At 36.3% G+C, this 22,762-nt stretch overlaps 1 protein-coding gene across 1 annotated transcript in view; it reads right to left on the bottom strand.

The window, feature by feature from the left end:
• Positions 1–1,213: 1,213 nt before the first annotated feature.
• The window catches only part of LOC134320845 (adhesion G protein-coupled receptor F5-like), a 41,417-nt gene continuing 19,868 nt past the window's right edge, over positions 1,214–22,762 (bottom strand). The window contains exons 10-15 of the mRNA XM_063002478.1: positions 17,601–17,759; positions 12,959–13,137; positions 12,703–12,873; positions 5,224–6,585; positions 1,868–1,909; positions 1,214–1,315 (exon numbers count right to left, since the gene is read on the bottom strand). Coding sequence (XP_062858548.1) covers positions 1,214–1,315; positions 1,868–1,909; positions 5,224–6,585; positions 12,703–12,873; positions 12,959–13,137; positions 17,601–17,759 — 2,015 coding nt within the window. The remainder of the gene's footprint in view (positions 1,316–1,867; positions 1,910–5,223; positions 6,586–12,702; positions 12,874–12,958; positions 13,138–17,600; positions 17,760–22,762) is intronic.

The following is a 22,762-nucleotide window of genomic DNA, read 5'->3' as shown; positions in this document are numbered from 1 at the left end:
TTTTTATGTATTATTGATTGTTTTTGTTTTGTATTATATTATAAAAAATTATCTCTATGACCATTCAGGCAGTTTTCTAAACCTCTGATCTTTATTTATTTACAACTCCGAATCAGAAAGTATTGGTACACTTTGAAAAATGCAAATACATTTTTCTTAAATTTACTTTCACTTTTATTTCTTTGCAGACAGTAAAAACCCTGGAACATCATGTTTTGACTGGTCAACCTCATTTAATTTGTTTAAATAACATCCATTCTTGCATTTCAGGCCTGAAACATATTTTTAAAAAAGTTGGGACAGTAAAGCATTTGCTATTTTGTGATGTTGCTATTGTTTTCACAACACTTAAAAGACATTTTTGTTTCAGGTGTTATGTCCCATTCTTCCTGCAAACACATCTTGGGATGTGTAACAGTATGGCGTTGTCATTATCAGTATGGCATTGTCTCAAAATTCTCCACTTAATCTCTAATGGGCAGTCAGGCCAGTCCAGTACCCGTACCCTCTCCTTCTGCAGCCATGCCTTTGTAATGTGTGCAGCATGTGGTTTTGCATTGTCTTGTTGAAAAATGTATGGACGTCCCTGAAAAAGATGACGTCTTGAAGGCAGCATATGTTGCTTTAAAATCTCAAGGTACTTTTCTGCATTAATGCTGCCATCACAGAAGTGTTAATGACCTTTCCCAAATGCACTGACATGCCACTATACCATACTGGCTTTTCACTTGTTGCTGGTAACAGTCTGGATGGTCCTTTTAGTCTTTGGCCACACTGTGTCCATTTCTTCCAAAAACAGATCTGAATTGGATACTGAATTAAATACTGATTCGTCTGACCCCAGTACACACTTCACTGTGTGATGGTCCATTCCGGATGACTCCAAGCCAGGAGAACTTGACACTGCCATTTTAATAATTGTATCACCTGTTTGAAATCACATCATTATTATTATTTTTACCTTATTACTTTTTGGAATTCTGTTGCAGGCCTGAAATGCAGGGATGGATGTACAGTTTACTAACAAATAAAATGAAGTTGGCTAGTCAAAACATGAAACATTTTGGGTTCATACTATCTGTAATTAAATAAAAGTCAAAGTAAATGTAAGAAACTCTGCATTTTTTTCTTTTTCCATACTGTCCCAACTTTTCCATACTGATTTTTGGGTTGTAGATATATAGTAGTAACAAGTGTTAAATTTACTGTTGATTTAAAGCACACATAGATAAAAAGGAATGATGTCAGTTTTTACCTCAGTAAAGTTAGAGCTAATGCTCCTCAGCCTTAGCTTTCCTGCAAGTGCCTCATAAATCTACAAAAACACAACAATAAACTATTAACTATTAAGCATGTTGTACCAGTAATGCAAGCCTACTACTATTAAATGTTTTTACAAAAAAGCAAAATCTAGACTAAAGTAAAAAGACAGTATGTTACATATTACAGAGTGAATTCCGAAAGACTTTGTGTTGTGGATTTAGTTTAGAATATATGTAATTTTAACTGTAACAGTTTACTAATTATTCAAAACTTGCGTGGGTTTCCTACAGGAGCTCCGGCTTCCTCCCACAGTCCAAAAACATGCAGTCAGGTTCATTGGATACACTGAATTGTCCTATCGGTGAATGTGTGTGTGTGTGTATTTGTGTCTGCCCTGCGATGGACTGGTACCCCGTCCAGGGTGTTACTGTGTGCCTTGCGCCCATTGAAAAGCTGGGATAGGCTCCAGCACCCCATCGCAACCCTAACTGGATAAGCGGTTAAGAAAGTGAGGGAGTGTGTGTTTCCATAATTGTTAATTTCTTTAAATGATCTTAGCTGATCTTTTTGAACTATTAATGAACGAGTGTAAGAGTGTACACACCTTATGGTCCATTAGAGTTCCAAATACTAAAACAAAGAAACCCTTTAAAAACAAACAAGACAGCATTATGTAGTTAATATTTCCACATATTTTGTACATACATATATCAAAACAATATTTATCAATACAATATATGCTTAAATATATTTATTTGCAGAACTAATATCAAATATACAATTTCCTAATCTTCTTTTTAATGGCATAAAATTTTTAAGGACTTTATGAATACTTCTGGGGAAAACGATATATTTATAGTTGTGAGGGTAAGACTTTTTCAGCTTTACCTCACACTGTAAACTTAACAACCTTAGGGTAATTACATTGTATTACATTACATGTATTAATAAAATTTTTAACTCAAATGCTAATTAGATACTCTGTCTCTTAGCTCTAGCTTGTAAAGTTCACACTACACAACTGGATCTCTTGTAATCGGAAGTCTTTCAAGTTTTTGTGGCTTTCACACTACACGACTGATCGGCGATAGGGGGTTTCACACTACACGATCTATCACCAAGCATTGCAGGCAAGCTTCTCCTAAACTACGTTTTGTCACGCGAAAAGTGATGAGGGGTTTAATGATACCACGTCCAAAAATGCACGTCAACAAGTAGCGAGTGATCAAAGTTTGTGCGCTGATGTGCAGCGTAAAATCAAAGAGAAAAAATAAATGAATCCGAGTGGATTTGGCTACACGAACAGCATGAATTGTTCTATAGTGAGTTGGAGGTTAATAAATATTGTAATGCAATGTTGGTGTTATGTTTTGTAATGAACGATAAGGTCAGAAATACTGTATAAAACTTGTGTGTATGCTGATGAACTCCTCCCCTGCGTTTCTCCTGACACCGTATCTTGCATTCTCATTGGCTGTTCGACACCGCAGTCATTGCCAGTCGGGCAACTCAAATTCAGATTTTTGACAAGCTAGATATCTCTCTTCGGTCGTCGAGCTTGTTGAGTAGTTCACACATAGCAATTGAGAGCTAAGTTTCGATCGCCGAGCAAACGCCAAGTTGCTCCCGAGCTGGCAAATCTAGCGCCAACCAGTCGGCGAGCGAAAATCAGGGCAAAAATCATGTAGTGTGAACTAGGCATTACATAACCCTGCACTGTTTTTAAGCTTTTTGAGTTTTGGTGTTTACTAATGTTGACTTGCCTGTGTGTTAACATTATCTGCATAAAAAATCTGCATATTGTAGAATACAGTACATTGCTTAGCTATACACTGTAAAAATGATTTTGGAGGGTTGTAGAAATACAACCCATACAAATTGTTTAAAATGTTCTTATGTATATTAGTCAGCATGTAAAATAAATAACAATGAGTAAATCTTACCCATACTACCCGTTTGTTAAAAGTAACAACAGCAACTTTAAAAAATATCATAAACTGTACTCAAAAACTATTGGTTCTGCACTGCATTGTGCACGAGCACATGACCTGGGAAGTTTCTCGCCTCTTTTTCCCCTCACATTTAACATGTGTTCCATTTATCGCATCAAGAATATAAATGTTAACTTATTTAAAGTTTATCACAAGATATGTAGTCGGCTGTGTGAGACAAGAATTTAAACTAATTAATGTGATGTACTGAGCCAAGAAAGACGTTCCGCTCAAGTTTAACCTGCCGACAGCAGTGAGTGGAACGGGTGCCATCTTTGCTGTTAAAGCATAATGAGTTAAACTAGGAAGAACTTCGGAAAATATAATTAATTTCACAATTATGTTTTGGTTTTGTCTTTTATATGTTTTTATAGATGAGGCTTGAGTTAAGTTTCTGTACCTAATTAGACATAATTAGCATAAGCACTGTATAATTTTAAATACATCTCATGTTGACCATACATACATACATACATATTTTGTACTTGTATTTTGTACTTTTATTTACTAACTAATAACTTTTTATGTAAATAGCTTGAATAGAACAAACTCGGATTTAAGTTTAAATGTGGCACTAGGCCATCATGCTTGTGTTTGAAAAACATTTGAATTGTTCAATAAACTATGCAAAGTACAGAGGGTCTTTTGTACTTAATGTCTTTATTTTTTAAGACATGATTAATTCTAAAATATAAATACTTAACCTGTGTATGGCAATAATTTTAGGTAAAGCTAAACTTTCCTGAATAAGTAATGGCAAATTTTTTTTTTATGCATTTACTCCCCATTTTCCTCCCGATTTAGCGCACTCAACTCTTGTCTTTCACTGCCTAAGCAATGGCTAATTAGTGATATAAATTAATTAATAGATATAATTATTACATAGATTAATATTTTCTACTGGCAATTAAAGAATAAATATTACACACTTTTTTCTAAGTAATTATTTGTGTGAAAAAATTAGATGTGTTAAGTAGATTTTACCTACTTTCTTTCAGTATTTTAGAGATGTTAAATTTGAGTAAAATCTACCCAAAGAAATTGAGTGCAAATTGTTACCTCACAATTTTTGAGTAGATTCTATAGGTAGTTTTTTTTCTCTCTCCCAATGTAGTTATGTCCAGTTTCTCAATTGTAACTTCCTCCTCTACTCCAGGCTACTACCCTGACCAAGAATAGCTGTAGACTATCAGCTTTGACATGTGTGCAGTCGTTGTGTGCAGTTGTCGACCACTTCTTTTCATCAGGCACCATGATCAATTATACTGTAAAAATCTATTATACTGACACGGATGTTTAAAATGTTCACTTTGGCTTTTTAGCTGTATCACATTTAATATAAATATTATATATAAATACAAGTACTTTTAATTAGAGTAAAATCTTTTTGAGAAAAAGTTTTACTTAGATTATTATAATTGTTTAAATGAGTTAAGTTTAAAAATTAAGTACTTATTTAGGGGTAACTGAAATGCTGAAAGTTATGTGAAAAATCAGGTCAATTTTATAGCACTTACAAGTTTTCTTTATAAATGTAACATTTTGATGTTATAGTTATATGTAATAGTTGTATAGATTTGACTTTGTGATGTACAAGAGTTTGGCAATAATAACTAAATATGAGCCAAGCTATAAACAGGGCAGTGGTAGCTCAGCAGTTAACTTTCTGATTATTAGTTGGACTAGTAATCAGAAAGTTGCTGGCTTAAGCCCCTTCACCACCAATTTACAACTGTTGGGCCCCTGAGCAAAGTCCTTAAACCTCAATTGCTTAATTTGTATTCACTCATAATTGTAAGTTGCTTTAGATAAAAGTGTCTGTTAAATGCAGCAAATGTAAATAACTGGTGACAAAAATAAAATTGTAGCAAATTGCAGACTCTATCCTTAATGTTAAGCCATACTTCGGGTGCATGAAATAACAAATTATTTTAATTATAATAGAAACAATAAAAAATATTGTTATTACCTGTAGTGAATTCAGAAATGCAAACACTACATGAATCCCAAAATCTGATGACACCATGGTCCCAATGCCGAATCCCCAGGTCAGTCCGAAGAGAGGTGTTAAAATGGCCACACATCTGGCAAGAACCACTATGATATGTTTTTCACTGGGCAGAGTGGTGGCCCCAATTCCTCTTCTCATTATTTTATTTAAAACCACAAGAAGTACCACAAGGTTTATAACTACAATAGTAAGAGCAGGAACCACAAAAGCCAGGAGAGCTTTAGTTTTGTCCCAGTTAAGCCAACAACTATTTCTCTCATGTATGTATCCTTCATATCCTGCAGTCGATGCCACTGTAATAACAGCAATGATTAATGGGGCACCATAGCCGACAGTGAAGGCTATGGCCATCATCCTTGCTTTGGACATTCTAGAAAAGACCATAATGATGTGGTGGAGAAGCAAAAGAGCAGACAGCAACATCCAGAAGAAAAGAGCCAGATAGAAAAAGTGGATGAAGAATGTCACAGCACTGCAGGGACCCACTGGCGTTTTCTCTCCTTTTTTAACAAGAGATGCTCCAATAATGAAACATATATCCGCGATCAGAAGAGACAGGGCAATGTTGACTATGGAGATGTGGCGCATGTAAGACATGTCATTCCTTGTAACTGATTTCCAGATTATGGATTCGATAATGAGGCACAAAATCAAACTGATGATTGATATGCCAACGCCAATATAAGATATAATAGCTAAAGCATCATTATCTGGGAAAAAGGGAGACATCAGGATTGAAAAAGAGGTTGTGTGATTGCACTCACATGTATATTCAGTTTGATTTTTTATAGGCTTTAGTTCACATCCAGTTGAGTCCCATGCTCCAATACCATTCAAAAGATCAAAGTTCCAAAAGACACATTGAGGGTTTGACAGTGACTCATTTTTAACACCATAAGAAAGTGAGATGTTGGTGATCTTAGGCTCGGTGTTGATAAGAATCACATCTCCATTGATGCTTGTACCAGTCTGAATGCTGTCATTGTAGGTGGCATTTCGAACAGGTAAGACATTATTAAGAGCTGAGAAAACTATGAGGGTGATTAAGTGTGTTATATTATTTGGAGTTGCTGGAATACCTACTTCAGTAGATATATTTGAAAGAAATAGTGCATTAAATGAATGATCAAAAGACGTCCTCTTGAGCTGGATATTTGGTGTTGTTATGTTACAGTTCTCATCCGAAAGACTGCTTCCAATAGTTTCTATAGACTGAAGAAATACAGAGCACATATTCTGGTCAATACCATCTTTGTTCAAATTTTTCCATGTTTCTTGGGCTTCTTGTGATGCAATGATGTCCACTGTGTTGAGGAAATCCTTCAAAAAAACAATCAGATATTTGTAACTGTAAACACATAAGCTAAGTAATGGTAAATAAAAAGCTGTGGTTAATTCCCTTTTTTTGGGGGAATGAAAAGTATGTGGACACATGTCTGACCATAAGCTTTTGGACATCCCCCTCCCACCGTGGCTATAACAGCCTCTAAACTTCATGTAAAGTAGAGCTGGGCGGTTCCTGAATCACCCGGGTTAATCTTTGTACTGAATCAGGAATCACGAGTCCAAAATCTCAATTACCCCGGATCCTATGAGTCCTCTGACTGGCTGCTGTTAAGTACACAAGGCAAGTGAGCAGGCTCACAGAAACACCGTGGACTCAGAAAGTTTAGCTGAACCAACTTTACTCCTGTCCGTGAATCTAAGTAATAAGTTAAATATTCCAGTAAACAAGTGGTTAAACACACTGGTGTTCGTTATGTGGCTGATTTTATGCACAGGCTATTAATATTATTATTATCAGTAGTCAAGGTATAGATTAGTAATGCAACATATTTTCTTGTAAGCAAAACAACAACAAAATATAGTTATACTATTATTAAAATGCAAATGCTTACAGGCTACTTTAGTACTGTACCACTTAAGGAGTATCATAGCCGCCATGGTATTTTTAAACCCTTGACCCATTAATATAAATCTGATTGGTATAGGTGAGTCCACCCCCCTCTCCCGCATGATCAAGATTCCACTTAGAAAAAGTGTTAACTTGTCACTGACAAGAGAATTGTGAGGTGCCAAGAGAATTAAGAGAGAAGGATTTATTTACAGAAGATGAGTGCACGGAAGGCACGTGATATTTGGATGCGTTTTCATGCAGTAAATCAATTGCAATCAGAATGTCAGTACAAGTGACCCAAGTGAACCGGATCACATTACTGAGTGACTCAGATTAACCCGAGTCCATAAAATTAACTGAATTTACCACCACTAACGGAAAGCTTTCCAAAAGTTATAATTATAAATCTGTGGGAATTTTGTATACTTTTCCTTTTTTGTACAACTCTCTTTACATATATTTAACATGCAATCAAACATCATAATCAACAAACTCCTAACCAGTTAACTTGTGTAAAATGATCGCCCAAGGTGAGAATCAGTAACATGCTGTAGAGCATTTTGCTGCACTTGCTCTACAGTCTGAGCATCTGGCTGCCCACTGGTCATGAAAAGACCAAAGCAATGAATTTGAGTCCAAAGGATTTAAGGGGTTACATACACTCTGGAAAAGTCTGAAAAAAGTATCTAGGGAAAGAGAGTGCTCAAGAGTACAGACCACCTCAAGGTCACAATCCCAATAGTTCTCACTGGGCACTAACTAACAGAAGTCTAATCAGGAGGTGATAAAATTAGAGGTGAAAGGTGTCTTTTAGATACACGTGTTAGCATTTAAGAGAGGGAAAAAATACATGCGTAGAGCATTTACCTTACAGTCGTAGTAGATTTGGTAGATTCGATTTAATAGATTCGAATATGTTGCAACACATTAGTCATGATGAGTGCTGCAGCTTGTGGGTTTTGTAGTTCAGTTCGAAGTACAACAGGTGGTTTTTTGCTTGCTTTGGTTAAAGAAATTATTTGTAGCTGACCTACCCATTACAGAACCCTCCTTCTAGGAACGGCTCCTGAAGTTCCCAGTCATGCTGTCTGGTTTTGGTGGAATTCCAAGATTGGTGCTGTGTCGAAGATGTTATGAGAGGGCACCCAGGATTGCTGTTCCAAGTCAATTAAATACTGCTTACCATCCATAACCTGTAGTAAATCTATCAGGCATTTGACGGTATAAGCAGATGCCCCAGCAACTAGATCTGGAGAGCGGTTTTGGTGTGGGGGGCAGTGCTGCTTGAGCTACAGAGTACCTGCTTGTGGTACAGTTGTAGCATGTAAGCCACTGGATTAACTTGTTTAATGATCTTAACTGGACCAATGTATATGGGGGCAATTTATTGGACTTCAGAGCAAAAGAAAGGTCTTTAGTTGTCAGCCAAACTGATTACCCTGGACAAAGAGAGGGTCCCAGGTGCCTCTTTTGGTTGGTGGCAGCCTTCTTGCAGCACCTCACTAAGTTAAGGGCTGACGACAGCATAACCTCGGGTTCCTGCTCAAGGAACATGGGTGGGTGGTAATCATATTGGCACATGAACAGAGACATACTGATTAAAAAGTGCCTTAGGGTGTTGTGAGCATACTCCGCCCAGAGCAGATGTTTCAAACAAGATGTAGGGTTGGTTGATGTCATTTTCAGGTAATTGTTGCAGGCGGGGTGGTTAGTGGCGCAGCAGTGCTAAAGTTTAATTTTCAGAAGCTCATTTAATTTTCAGAAGCTAGCAAAACCCAGGAAGCATTGAACCAGCTTGACCAAAGTGGGGCAAGTTCATTTGTTGATGGTTTTTTATCTTTGTCTGATCCATCCACAACTACTGGAAACCATAATCCCAAGGAAGCTTACAGAGCTGGTAAAAAACTGCAACTTCTCGAATTTGACATAAAGTTGGTTCTCAAGGATTAACTGCGTCTAACACGTCTTATGTGTTTGTCTCATTCTCTACTGTAAATCAGGAAATCTTCCAAATTGACAGATGTGTAGTATACCAAGGCTTCCCAGAGTGCCTAGTTTAAAAATGATTGAAGATGGCATTCATAAGCCCAAAGGGCATTACTTTATATTCATAGAAACTCAACAGGGTAATAAATGCCATCTTTCACTTGATATATTGTAGGCACTGCAGATATCCAAGTTGGTAAAAATGAAGGCTTACTGCAGTGGCTCAAATTCTGAATTCTTTAGGGACGGGGGGTGCCGATCTTTAATAGTGATTTCATTTCAATCTTGTTAGTCCTTTATTCTACAAAAAAAAGCCATAACAAATGATGTGGTTGAGGCTGAGGGCTTCTTGGGTATAATCATCCATAGCTACCTGTTTGGGAGCAAGATCGATCACTTTATCTGGTGCCACTGGCAGGTAGGGTTTGTTTGAGGCATCCCTGGGGCAAGTCCATTGACAAAAGGAACCTTAAATTGCTACCACTCGATAAACCAGTCCATCCCGGGGTTGTGGTGCTGTAACCAGGAAAACCCCAGAATTAAGGTCAATTCAAAAGCCTGGGTAAGCAGATATTTTCCGAGTGACAGCCCTGATTCTAGTGATTGACTGTCAACAGTGTTCATGGAAAAGGGTGGGGATGCCTAGGGCTTTGACCAGTGTGGCATTGATAAAGTAGACAGTAGAACCCAAGTCAACAAATGCCCTAAGGTCACTCTGCTGTCAACCCTCATCATAGGAGGGTTTTGTTGAGAAACACCTCTGAAGCCTGGGGGACAGGCGGTACATGGGAGACCCATTTTGCTGAGCTGCATAGCCTCCTCCATCAAAGTGGATGGAAGGGGAAAAAGCAAGAAGAGCAAGGTCAGAGCACTTACAACCCGCCTTCTCTCTCCAGGAAGTCTTTGCTAGCCAACAATGTTTATGCTCCTGTTGACAGTTGTCTATTCAAAGAGACACATCATAGAAGAGCTCAAGGTTGTCTGGCAGTACATTAGTTTCCAACTTATATTTAAGGGCTCTTCTAAGAGCCCTTCCAAATACATTGCCTTTAGTGTAGTGGTGGTAAATAAAAAAAATTACAACTGTAAGGATCCACAGGCACATTATTAGGTTACAGATACATTCCACACACCAAAAAACAAACACAACTTAAAATGAAAATTAGGGCTGTCACGCGACTAAAATCGTCATTAAAGAACCAAATTAATCGAAATTAATTGCTAACGAATAACTCAGCACAATTTGAAGTTATGCACATTTTTATTGCAAGAACATGTTTACCAATAAAAACATTCATAAAATTATGATAAAATTATTAAATCTAAATTATTTTTAGAAAGCCAGCCAATGCCTATATAGAGTTGTTAACAGCTACCCATCTTTCAGCCAGTTATTCAAAATGACAAGTCTGTTCACATTATCTGACAAAAGTGAGAAGCTTTTCCTGTTCATAACCCTGCCACTGAAAACAGGTGCTCATAATATAAACCATTTCTAGATGCAACACCAGTGGCTCATGGGCCCTAGTGCAAAAAAACATTTTTGGGCCCCCTCAACAAATTGCATATACTGATAGCTGATCAGAATTAATTAAAAGTACTCACTCAGAAGTTACACTTCAAGTCCAAATTCCTGCCTCTGGTATTTTTAATGCACAGTGTTAGTTATTTTAATTTTACTTAACTAAAATATTGTAATATAATAATAACGACCTGTCGAGTGCGGCCGGGGGGGTTGGGGGGGGTTAATGAGGTGAGTGGTTGAGTTTATGTTGTGGAGGACCCCCGCCCCCCCGTAGTTACGCCCCTGTGCAACACGTATAACGTCATGTTGACCCACATCGTTAACTATGTTAAAGCGTTAATACAGTCCATTGCGATCCATTTAACACCAGTGTTTGTAATGTTCTCACGACGTGTAGTCTATGTGCTTTACATACAAATGTATCTAAAGTTTAGACTGAGTCTGAGCTCATTTAGCCTGTAACGCGTATCCGTGCGCACAGACGCCTGACGAGACAAATCTGTGCTCTGACAAAAGATGATATTAAAGCGTTAATTAATACTTACATAATTGAAATAATCCTTTCAATTAAAGGATTATCTAACTGTAATTTTGTCTAGTGATGGTTTCTCACGCTTTTTGAAAATGATTATTTAAAATACCCGATATTTCACAATATGTAGCAACAGCAGCTCGAGTAATTTGTAACTCACAACGCAAACTGGAAAAGCCCGGGTTATCTCTACAGTATAAGCACAATGTTGCTGTGTTAAAGCAGCGCAAATTACCATAGAGACACATATTTACGTGGCACAAACATAACCCAATAAAAATTGTTTGATTAAAAATTTTAATCTCGGTTAATTTTTTTAATCGCGATTCAAATTTTAACGTGTTAATTGCATTAATTAACATGATTAACGACAGCCCTAATGAAAATGCATCCAAATATTACTTGTCTTTCATGCACTCATCTTCTGTAAATAAATCCTTCTCTTTTAATTCTCTTGGCACCTCACACTTCTATTGTCAGTGACAGGTTGACACTTTTTTCTAAGTGGAATCTTGATAGGAACATGGTGAGGGGGGAGAAAGGGGTGGACTCACCTACCAATCAGATGGGTATATTAATGGGTCAAGGGTTCAAGGGGGATGGTCAACAACATATTGCCATGGTAACTTGACCCAGTCAGGCAGCCACAGTGGCACCAAAACAAACAGTCAATAAATTACCATGGGGAAGGGCTAGCCTGTAAGCATTTGCATTTTAATAATATAACTATATTTTGTTGTTGTTTTGCTTACGAGAAAATATGCTGCATTACTAATCTATACCACTACTACTGATAATAATAATAATAATAATAATAATAATAATAGCATGTGCATAAAATCAGCCACATAACGAACACCAGTGTGTTTAATCGCTTGTTTATTGAAATATTTAACTTATTACTTAGATTCACGGACTGGAGTGAAGCCGGCTTAGCCAAATCATCTGAGTCCACGGTGTTCTTAGTGAGTCTGCTCACTCGCCTTGAGACCTGGGACCCAGTACGAAGATTTGAATCATTAACCTGGGTGATTCAGGAACCGCCCAACTCTACTTTAGTGCCTCTGAGTTCCACTTGCTATTGGCTATTGGTGATGATGTGGAAATCAACAGTGTAGTCGGCTACTAAGCAATATATATAAGCTAACTGGAAGCCCACTAGGCTGAAAAACCTGAATTCTATAAATAGTAGAGAGGATATTGCTTTTTAAATCTTACATATCAAAGAGCCAATTCACATACTTATACATTCTTTAAATTGACAATCATTCTAAAAGACACATCTGTACATTTGTGCTTGTAATCATGATTCAGTTGCTTTAAACTCATGCTCTTGTTTTATAAGTTGTTTCTGTTATCATTCACCATTTAGATACTATGGCTTCAACAAATCCTAAACAAGTCAATTTATACTAATTGAATACTACTTAATTACATAAGTAATACCTTCTACAAACTCAGGAGAGGTTTAAAAACATTGTAAAATCATGTACTTACTGTCATCACTTCTTTGTTGATCATGAGTGTTTTGGCAACGGAGGCAATTGTGCTGAGCAAATCAACAACTTTCAAGAGATTCTCATTAACCATAGTGATGTTTCTAGCATTCCCAATAACAGCAGCACTGAGATTAGCAGCAAACTGTGGGATATCACGCACATCTAAATTCTGTTGTTAAAAAAAAGTGCATTATTACATTACCAACAACAAACGTGTTTATCTTTTATATGAAAGCAACACAAATTAGCAATACTTTTGCTTGGTCTGCCAGATCCTGGATAACCCGAAGAGTGCAGTTGCTAAATATTCTTTTCCAGTCTCCTGTTGAATCACACTGTGCCTGTTGAATTCCAACGACATCTCCTTCACACTGTTTGAATACTTTGTCATTTACACGTCCAATGCCAAACTCGCTGTTAGAGCAGGTAAATTCTAAGAGAGGGAAATGTGTCATGTGAACAGTTTAATTAATAATATTTAGAATTGTTCACACAGAAGATTAATTAAGCTGTTATTTACTACAAATTTAATTCAAGATTAAATCTAGATGTGGATTATTGTAATAAAAATGCACATTCAATTTAATTATGTTTGTTTGTTTATTAGGATTTTAACGTCATGTTTTACATGTTGGTTACATTCATGACAGGAACGGTAGTTACTCATTATACACGATTCATCAGTACACAAGGTTATATTGAACACATGGACAATGGACAATTTTAGTGTCTCCAATTCACCTCACTTGCATGTCTTTGGACTGTGGGAGGAAACCGGAGCACCCAGAGGAAACCCACACGGACACGGGGAGAACATGCAAACTCCACACAGAAAGGACCCGGACCGCCCCACCTGGGGATCAAACCCAGGACATTCTTGCTGTGAGGCGACAGTTCCATCTTTTAGTGGTATTTTATTCATAACATCACAAAGAAGAGATATTTCTTTTAACCCTAGGGTTTACCTTATCAATCAATTGATTTCTGTAAGTAATTTAGACTATTTTGATGCTTGCAACTCATTCACAAAAATAAGACAGGACAATGTACAACCCTAAATTTAGGGTACTGGCTCAGTACTTGGCCTAGCCCTTGGGGACTCCATTTCTCAGGGTACCTTGGGTGATCAAATGACCTATAGCATGCAGCTGGCAACCTATCCCAGATCAGCCTCACCTGATTACTGATTGTTTGCACCTGTGCCTTGTCTATTTAAGCTGTTTGCTTTGTTCAGTTCATTGCGAAGTATCGTTTCTATTTACAGTGTGTACCAAGCCTGTTTACTGATCATTGTACTTTCTGGTTCTTGACTTTTTCCTTCTTTTTTTGGATTCCCCTTTTGGTGTATGTTTGTGTGGATAGATAGATAGTTAGATAGATGGATGGATGGATGGAAGGATGGATGCAGGAATGGATGTATATTAACAAATAAAATATCGCTGACCATACAAAACATCTTGGGTTCATATTGTCTGCAATGAAGTAAAAGTCAAAGTAGAGGTTTTATTTTATTTTATATGCATCTTCCATACTATCCCAACTTTTTCTGATTTGGGGTTATAAGACTCAAAAGATTGTGAAATGGAAAAAATACCTATTTCGGAACTTTCAACAGCAAAACAAGTCAATATGGAACAAGTGATGCCATCATAACTGGGTATAAAGGAGCATTAGTAAAAGGCTCAGTCACTCAACAAGGATGGGTTGCAGTTTGTCACTTTGTAAAAAAAAGGTGCAAGTAAATCCTCACACAATTTAGGAACAGCCTTTTTTCAATGCAGGTTTGGAGAATTTGGAGATACCCACAGTACATATCACTATTAAAAGATCAAAGTTATCCAGAGAAATCTAAAGGGCATGAATAAAAGACAATATTGATACCAGTGACTTTTGACTACACTGAAAATCAGAAATGATTCTGTAATAAATATAACCACATGGACTTAAGAACACTTAAAAAAAACCTTTGCCAATAAAGTTGCTTCATAGTAAGAGACTAAGTGCAACACTGCCATGCCTGGTGTTCTGTCCTGTCTGTCACCTAAAACATGTGGTGCATTATGAAGCGCAGCATACAACAAAAGAAAACCCTAAACTGTTAAGTTGTTCAAGTCTTATATCAAAAATAAATGAAAAACAATTATTAATTTTCACAACTACAACATTCATTGTCTTTAGTCCCCTAACTACCACAGAATGTCAAAAAATGGCTCTATGACACAGTGTTAAACATAACTCTTTTCAGTGTTTTTGGAATTGGGTGTGTATATATTTCTGTGTATTCATTTATGTTCATAACCATACTGGATTCAAATACAAACCCCAGTTCCAGAAAGGGAGTAAAATGCAATAAAAACAATAATCTGAAAATTGTTAATTCTCTGGGCGGCACGATGGTGAAGTGGGTAGCGCTATTGTCTCACAGCAAGAAAAGTCTGGGTACAATTCCCTGGCATGACAGACAGGGCCCTTTTTGTGTGGAGTTTGCACGTTCTCCCTGTGTCTATGTGGATTTCTTCCAGTTGCTCTGGTTTCCTCCAACAAGTCCTCCCTGTGAGTGTGTGTGTATATCTGTGTGATGAATTGGTGATCTTTTCAGGGTGTTTCCTGCCTTTTGGACAATAATTTGGACCCACCACAACCTTGAACAGGATAAGACGGTGGTAAAACAGAGAATGAATGACTGATAACTCTTTTAAATATGTATTTGACTGACGAAGATACAAAGAAAAGATTGCCAAAGCTTTCACTGATCAGTTTAATTCACTCACTCACTTTCTTAACCGCTTATCCAAATACGGTCGCCTAATTAAAAACAAGTAAAGTACAAACAAAAAAAGTACAAATACAAATCTTTTTACTTTGTCTGTTTGTCAGTTTAATAAAATGTTATTAGAATTAACAATCCACAAATTCTTGTTTTTATTGCATTTGACAAAATGTCCCCAAATGTTCTGGAAATGTGGTTTGAGGATATAAACACATGAACTGTACTTAGAAAATACAACAACAATAATGACATATATAATAATTGTGTCTTTCACAGTGCTGTCCAAAATGTAGATGTAAAATCTACAATAAAAGTTCAACTGGGTTGATTTTTGATGTCTGTAAATACATTAGCATATAATTTGCATCCCTTTCATACACGTCAAACCATTCAGTGATCCCTCCTGCCCTTGTGATAAGGGCATTGGTATCTTGAAACAGAGAAAAATGTCATCATGAATCAAATACCCAATTATATTAATCCTGTTGTCATGATTGACATTTTCAGTCATCTAAAAAGAGTTCCTTTACTTAGTTCCGTACAGATCACACTACTACACAATTATTATTGTTGTTAAATGTGTGCTTTTATCCACAACTTCTATCCCTATTTACTTGTGTCTTTCTTACTTGTGTCTTTTTTTCTGGTAACAAAAACAGCCACTTGAGCGGTCTTTATGACTGAAGCTTCTGTTTTCATCTTCCAAACTTCCAAACAAAGATCTTTTATTCTTGGTATTGTAATTTTTACACATTTTAAAATAGCAGTAATACTGACTTTTAGAAAGAAACCTTTTAAAAAACACTTTTTAATTAAATGACTTTTATTTCCCTACATAAGCTCACTACCTTGCATAGTGCACAATATGGCCAATGAAATTCAATACAATTCAAGAGTTAAAGAACATTTTTTTGACTACACAAACTACCTTAAGTAAATATAGTACAATTAAAACTGCAAGTACAATTGTAAAAAGGTATGCAAATTAGGGGCTTGTTCTTTACTCAATAAAGTATGGCATTTATAATCGGTTTATTCACTATGCATTATGTTTATTTAGTGTGACCCTTATAATTATAGTATATAATTGTGGATTGCTATGAAGTAATCACTAATAATTTATAATTTGTTGTAATAATGCACAATATACACTTCGTTAAGACTCTAAATGTACGTTATAGCCTACTAGTTAATTGTAGAAAGTATCGTTATAGGTATAGACCAATAGCAGTTATTATTTTGTCACAATTAGACAGCCTAGTCAGTCAATCTGGTTTTTTGTCTTGACAGAATAATTATAATCTTGTGTAATGAAGGTGTATGGGACTCAAATTGACTTATTAAAATGTATTTAGTGCTTTTTAGTAAGGAAGGAATTAAGTCATTAAGTAAGTAATTATTTAGATAAATTTATAATTCAGGACATTTTGAACAAAGACCAGGACTGTATTAAACCCTAAATATGTGCTTTATTAGTAACTTTTTTAGTTACTAAGTCTTATTCACTGTGTAACTCACATACATCATTAGAACTCCAATTATTTTTTACTAGTTAAAACTTTTAGTTTGTGTATGTATGATTTGTGTAAATCCTATTTATTCAAATTATTCTCCAGGCCACCCAAGGAGGATGGGTCCCTGTTGAGTCTGTTGGTCCTGGATTCTGTAAAGTTGCTTTAAGACAATGTCTATTGTAAAAAGCGCTATACAGATTATACTGACTTGACTTGACATACATAAACAAATCTGGCACTATCTAGAAACCACATGAATCTAAGTGCTACCAATTACACACTAATAACATGGACATTTAGGTAATATTTTATGATCAATACTTTGCATAACAATGTCTAAACAAGGTCTTAGTGTTTATTGTACATTATTACAACTAATAGTGCAATTATAGTGATTTCCACATAACAGACCCACACATATAAACTAATAAAGGTCACACTGAATAAAGCTTAATGCATAATGAATAAATCATCTCACAAAATAGCACCTGCTCTAAATTGTACCACTCTCTCATGAACCATTTTGCTATGCAGCAGCCAGAATGACCAGAATTATGGATATGAGCAGACCAGTTATGACCAGATCTATAGAAAATTAAACTGATGACTTACTTTCCTTGGTAGTTGCTATGGTAATGCTTTTTGAGCCATAACTTAAAGACCTCAGTGTGACATCTGAAAGTTGGCATATGAAAGTCATGTTTTTGGCACCGGTATCACAATCCTGCTTTTCAACAGTATAGCTGTATTTGATGCAGCCAGAACCTGGACCTGAAAAACATTGTATTGAAATATTTAAATGACGGTTTCAATAAAATAAAAGGTACAATAAGTGTATTTTTAGTCAGTAATGAACAGGACCATTCTGCTGGTGTAGACATTATAGGCTGCCACCTAGGGTCGCATCCAGAGGTTCTGCAGTTGTGTAGAAGTGGATAAAGCAACAGATAGGAGAAATCAGTAAACACATTCCCAGCAGCAGTAAACAAGTGTCTACTTGTGGTAAAACTTTTTGAAGATCCCTCGTATGTTTACTGACAGAGTGAATCTTTCCTCTGATGAGTGTGGTGAAAAACCCTTAATAAAATACCCCAAAGACTTGATTGTGAGTAGAAAAGAGTTTTAGTCTTGTCTGCAGAGAAGGATCACACCAACAGAGTCTCACACAATGCTATAACACTGGAAAAAATAAACACTCTTATATACTCTTGTTGGTGACCAGTGATGGCATAGTTACCTTGAAAAAGTAATCTGATTTCTGATACTGATTACTCCTTTAAAAAGTAACTTAGTTACTTTATTGATTACTTGATTTTAAAAGTAACTAAGTTAGATTACAAGTTACTTTATTAGTTACATTCAGCAGCTGCCGACAACACCCCCCCCCCCCCCCCCCCCCCCCCCGCCGCCTCAACATAAAAATGACAACTGATAAATTCGGATCGATTCTAACAAAAGATCCACGACAACAAATACTCACTTTATTGGAAGTGCATTTTTAACAGTAACAATGTATCACCTGACATTTAAAGTTTAACTGAAAAACTATTTCCTGAAAAAAATACTTGTTTTTATAAAATATAAAATCTTTAGCTGACACAAACTCAAAATAATGCCTGTATTTCCAGCTAGAAAACGCGCATCTCTCTCCTCCCTCCATTGTTTACGTTTGTGTTGCTGCGTGGTATTACATGTGAGTTGTCCTCATGCTGAAAACGTGACTTAATTGTCGCATAGGCCAGATGTCACTCCCTGAGACGCAAGAAGAAAGCAAAAATATATCTTTTTACTAAGGAAAATGACAAAAATAGTAACGCACAGTAACTTGGATAAGTAACTTTAATCTGATTACTGGATTGGAAATAGTAACGCGTTAGATTACTTGTTACTGAAAAAATGTGGTCAGATTAGAGTAACGTGTTACTAAGTAACGCGTTACTGACATCAGTGTTGGTGACTGTGTAGGACAGTGGAAGATTCCATAGTTAACAGAGAGTTCTTAGCTAGAACATAGAAACTGTTCTAAATCATTTTAGGTAGTAATTGATTACGTATTAATACTTCTAGAGCAATTTTTTCTCTCACATGAGCTACTGAAATAGATTGTGTTTGACAAATAAGCACTTAACACAACTGATTAGTCTAGATGTTTGTTAATGCATGTACATTACCTGCTAATGCATGCATGCCGGTCGGCGAGTCCTGAATCCATTCAATTGTATAGCTGCTGTGGGCACAGCAATGGAGTGGTATGGTAAAATTCATACACTCAAACATCTTATCTAGACCTGCTTGGATGTTGGGGTATGGCTGAATTAGAATTCTTTGCCACTGTATAAATGGCAATGAATTTTTTTCGGTTATGCATTCATATATACCTGTAAAATAAAATACAATAGATTCAATTTAAATAGGAAAATGTTTAATATAATTGTTAAGAAACAGTGTTTTGAAAAATAGTTCACTGCCTAGTTTAATTTTTGCAGCACTACAACTTATAATAATAAATAATGTTATAACTTTAACATCATACATTCCACATATAGAACAGGACATTGTGGATGGATGGATGGATAGATAGAAGTAGGTAGATGGGTGGATAGATAGATAGATAGATAGATAGATAGATAGATAGATAGATAGATAGATAGATAGATAGATAGATAGATAGATAGATAGATAGATAGATAGATAGATAGATAGATAGATAGATAGATAGATAGATAGATAGATAGATAGTCAAGTATAAAAGCAGCTTAATGTACATTAGAAAAAATGATTATGTAAGCATTATTGTACAATACTTGTAGGTAATAAATATAATAAAGATATGTTATATGTGATGTAACAGACAATTATAAAAGTGCCCTGTGCAATAAATATTCACAGATGTGCAATGTAGGTTACATAAAGTCCTGGAAGTGACTCAGTGTGCTATGATGTCCCGGCACAGTGGAGAGGAGTTATACAGTTGGTACAAACGATTTCCTGTATCGTTCCTTGTTACAGTGAAGCTGAAAGTGCTCCGCTGTCTAACTAGAAGGACATGGAGGGGTGTGATGAGTTGTGTCCAATATAGAAATGAGTTTGTAAGGGACCTCCTTTCGACCACCAACTCAAAACCTTCCAGTGTGCAGCCCAAGACTGAGCTAGCCTTCATGATCAGCTTGTTGAGTTTTCTTGCATCTCCCGCAATGATGCTGCCTTCCCAGTTTATTAACATTTGTCATCCCTTTTGGATTATGTTGATGCCCTGATGCATCAAACCAGGTTCCTTTTTACACTAACACTGCACTTTGTGCTTTTCACGTGATGCCAAACATGAGTGATGCCCTCATAGACAGTGACCCGAAGTGAGGTTCACGCCAGTGCTGTAGGGGGACTAGTGCTGTACAGCAACTACACTACCTGCTACACCACTGTGCTGCCAGTTTACTTGATATGATCACAAGTTAACTAGACCCTGAGGTAGCAAAGCAGTTTTAAACATGATGGTCCGTCCACCATGCTTTGCACATGAGACAAGGTTATTGTGAAGCTGGTTTAATTTTAATGATTCTTTTTATGAGTTTATACTTATGAACCTGCTACAGAAACAGATCTAAATAGACCAAACAAATCCATAGTGTGTCTTATTTACTGGACAGGACGTGACTATAACCCACACCTCCATTATGACTTATGACTTAAATATCAAAATTACAATTTATGAATAAATATTGTGAATAGTGACTCACCGTTATCAACAGCACTCACACTTTTTACTGTCAGAGTGAGGTTATTACCAGAGATTTGATATTTAGTTGTGTTTAGAACTTCAGCTCCATTCACTCGCCATTTAATGTATCCCATGGCAACAACTGGGAGACTGCAGCTTAACTGCATATTTTGCTGAGGATATATATTGCCAGGGCTTTGCAGTAGGTCATACTCTTCTACAAAATAAACAATATTAATAGTAAAAAAGTTCAACAAAAAATGAGAAGTAATTCTTTGAAAATAAGTAAAATACAGTACATTAGACCCTTGACTTACGAATTTAATTGGTTCCGAAGGGCTGTTCTTAAGTCAAAATGTTCGTTAGTTAAACCTATTTTTCCCATAAGAAATAATGTAAATAGAATAAATCCGTGCCAGACCTCCCAACCCCGCCCCCTTACCTAACTTTTCTAATGTCTTAAATTGTCTTTTTTGTTATAAATACAAGTATATTTTTTCCTTAAATCTTCAATTATTGAATAGACATTCCTGTAATAAACAATAATAAACAACAATACACAGTAGTACTGTACTGTACATAAACACACATTACATTTCAGTACGTGTGCTGTACTATACACCCTAATAATTTTCTTTCTTTTTATATAAAATGTATCTACAAGAAACAACTATAACTTTCATATTTCTCTATTATTTCCTTCTTTATTTCAGTAGTGTTGTATTTTGTAGGTGTAATTGCACGAAAGAAAGAATACTTTACTGAGCCGAATTCCTTCTTCTCTTTTACTCACTGTCCCCTCTGTCTGATACACAGTGACAGCTATTGGCAGGAGTAATTATACAACCACTGCACTTCCTCTTTGGGGACATTTTAATATTGAATTTTACAAAATATAGAGAAAACACCGGAAAAACACCGTCCGCTGTCCGAATGTTCGCTCACTGTATATATACTGTATATAGAGAGAGAGAGAGACGGTTGGAGTCAAATTGTCCGTGACGTCACGTGTTTCGCGAATTTCTGTTCGTAATTCGAAATTTGTTAGTACGTTAAGTTGAAAAAGATCGTTCGTAACCCAAAATGTTTGTATGGTAAATCGTTTATAACTCAAGGGTCTACTGTATTGCTTCATTATAATGATAGCAAACTACTATCATAATGGGTTTACTGTTATCTACTTAAAAATAAACCAGTATTGCTTAGTTCTTTATAGTAATGACTTTTATACTAATAACTAGTTCCTACTTAGTTCCTTTATAATATCTACAAACTAAGGAACAGTACTGTAAAGTGTACTAAATCATTTTTGTAGTCCTGTAATAACAAGCCGGTCTGCTAACAACTAGTGTAATACTGTATAAGGTAATGTACAGTAAATGAACCTGTCAAAATAAATAGCATTTATGACACATAAAATACATGGCAGCTTGGCTGTGTTCCAAGTAATCTACAACTGTCCTAAATAATCATTTGTGTCATAAAAGCCAAACAAAATATGCCATCAGAATCACAATTGTATGGCAAAATGTTAGCACATAGCAAACAGGCCATCTAGCTAGCTGATAATTTGCCTAGCTTGGTTCACAAAAGAGTAAAAGACATTGTATTTTTTAGTATTGCTTTGTTAAATGTTCTGCTATGTGCTTATATAAGCACACCTCCAAAAACACAGCAATGCAACAAGCAAGTAAACAGCTTGTCACCAGTATACACGGACTAGACATAACATTATGACCACTGACAGATGAAGTGAATAACACTGATTATCTCTTCATCACAGCACCTGTTGGTGGGTGAGATATATTAGGCTGCAAGTGAACATTTTATCCTCAAAGTTGATGTGTTGGAAGCAGGAAAAATAAGCAAGCATAAGGATTTGAGCGAGTTTGACAAGGGCCAAATTGTGATGGCTAGACGACTGGGTCAGAGCATCTCCAAAACTGCAGCTCTTGTGGGGTGTTCCCGGTCTGCAGTGGTTAGTATCTATCAAAAGTGGTCCAAGGACGGAACAGTGGTAAACCGGCGACAGGGTCATGGGCGGCCAGGGCTCATT

This window comes from Trichomycterus rosablanca, chromosome 9 (assembly GCF_030014385.1).
Source record: "Trichomycterus rosablanca isolate fTriRos1 chromosome 9, fTriRos1.hap1, whole genome shotgun sequence".
In the NCBI taxonomy this organism is placed as follows: Eukaryota; Metazoa; Chordata; class Actinopteri; order Siluriformes; family Trichomycteridae; genus Trichomycterus; species Trichomycterus rosablanca.
Note: the sequence above shows the minus strand (reverse complement) of the source record. Positions and strands in the feature narration are given on the sequence as shown.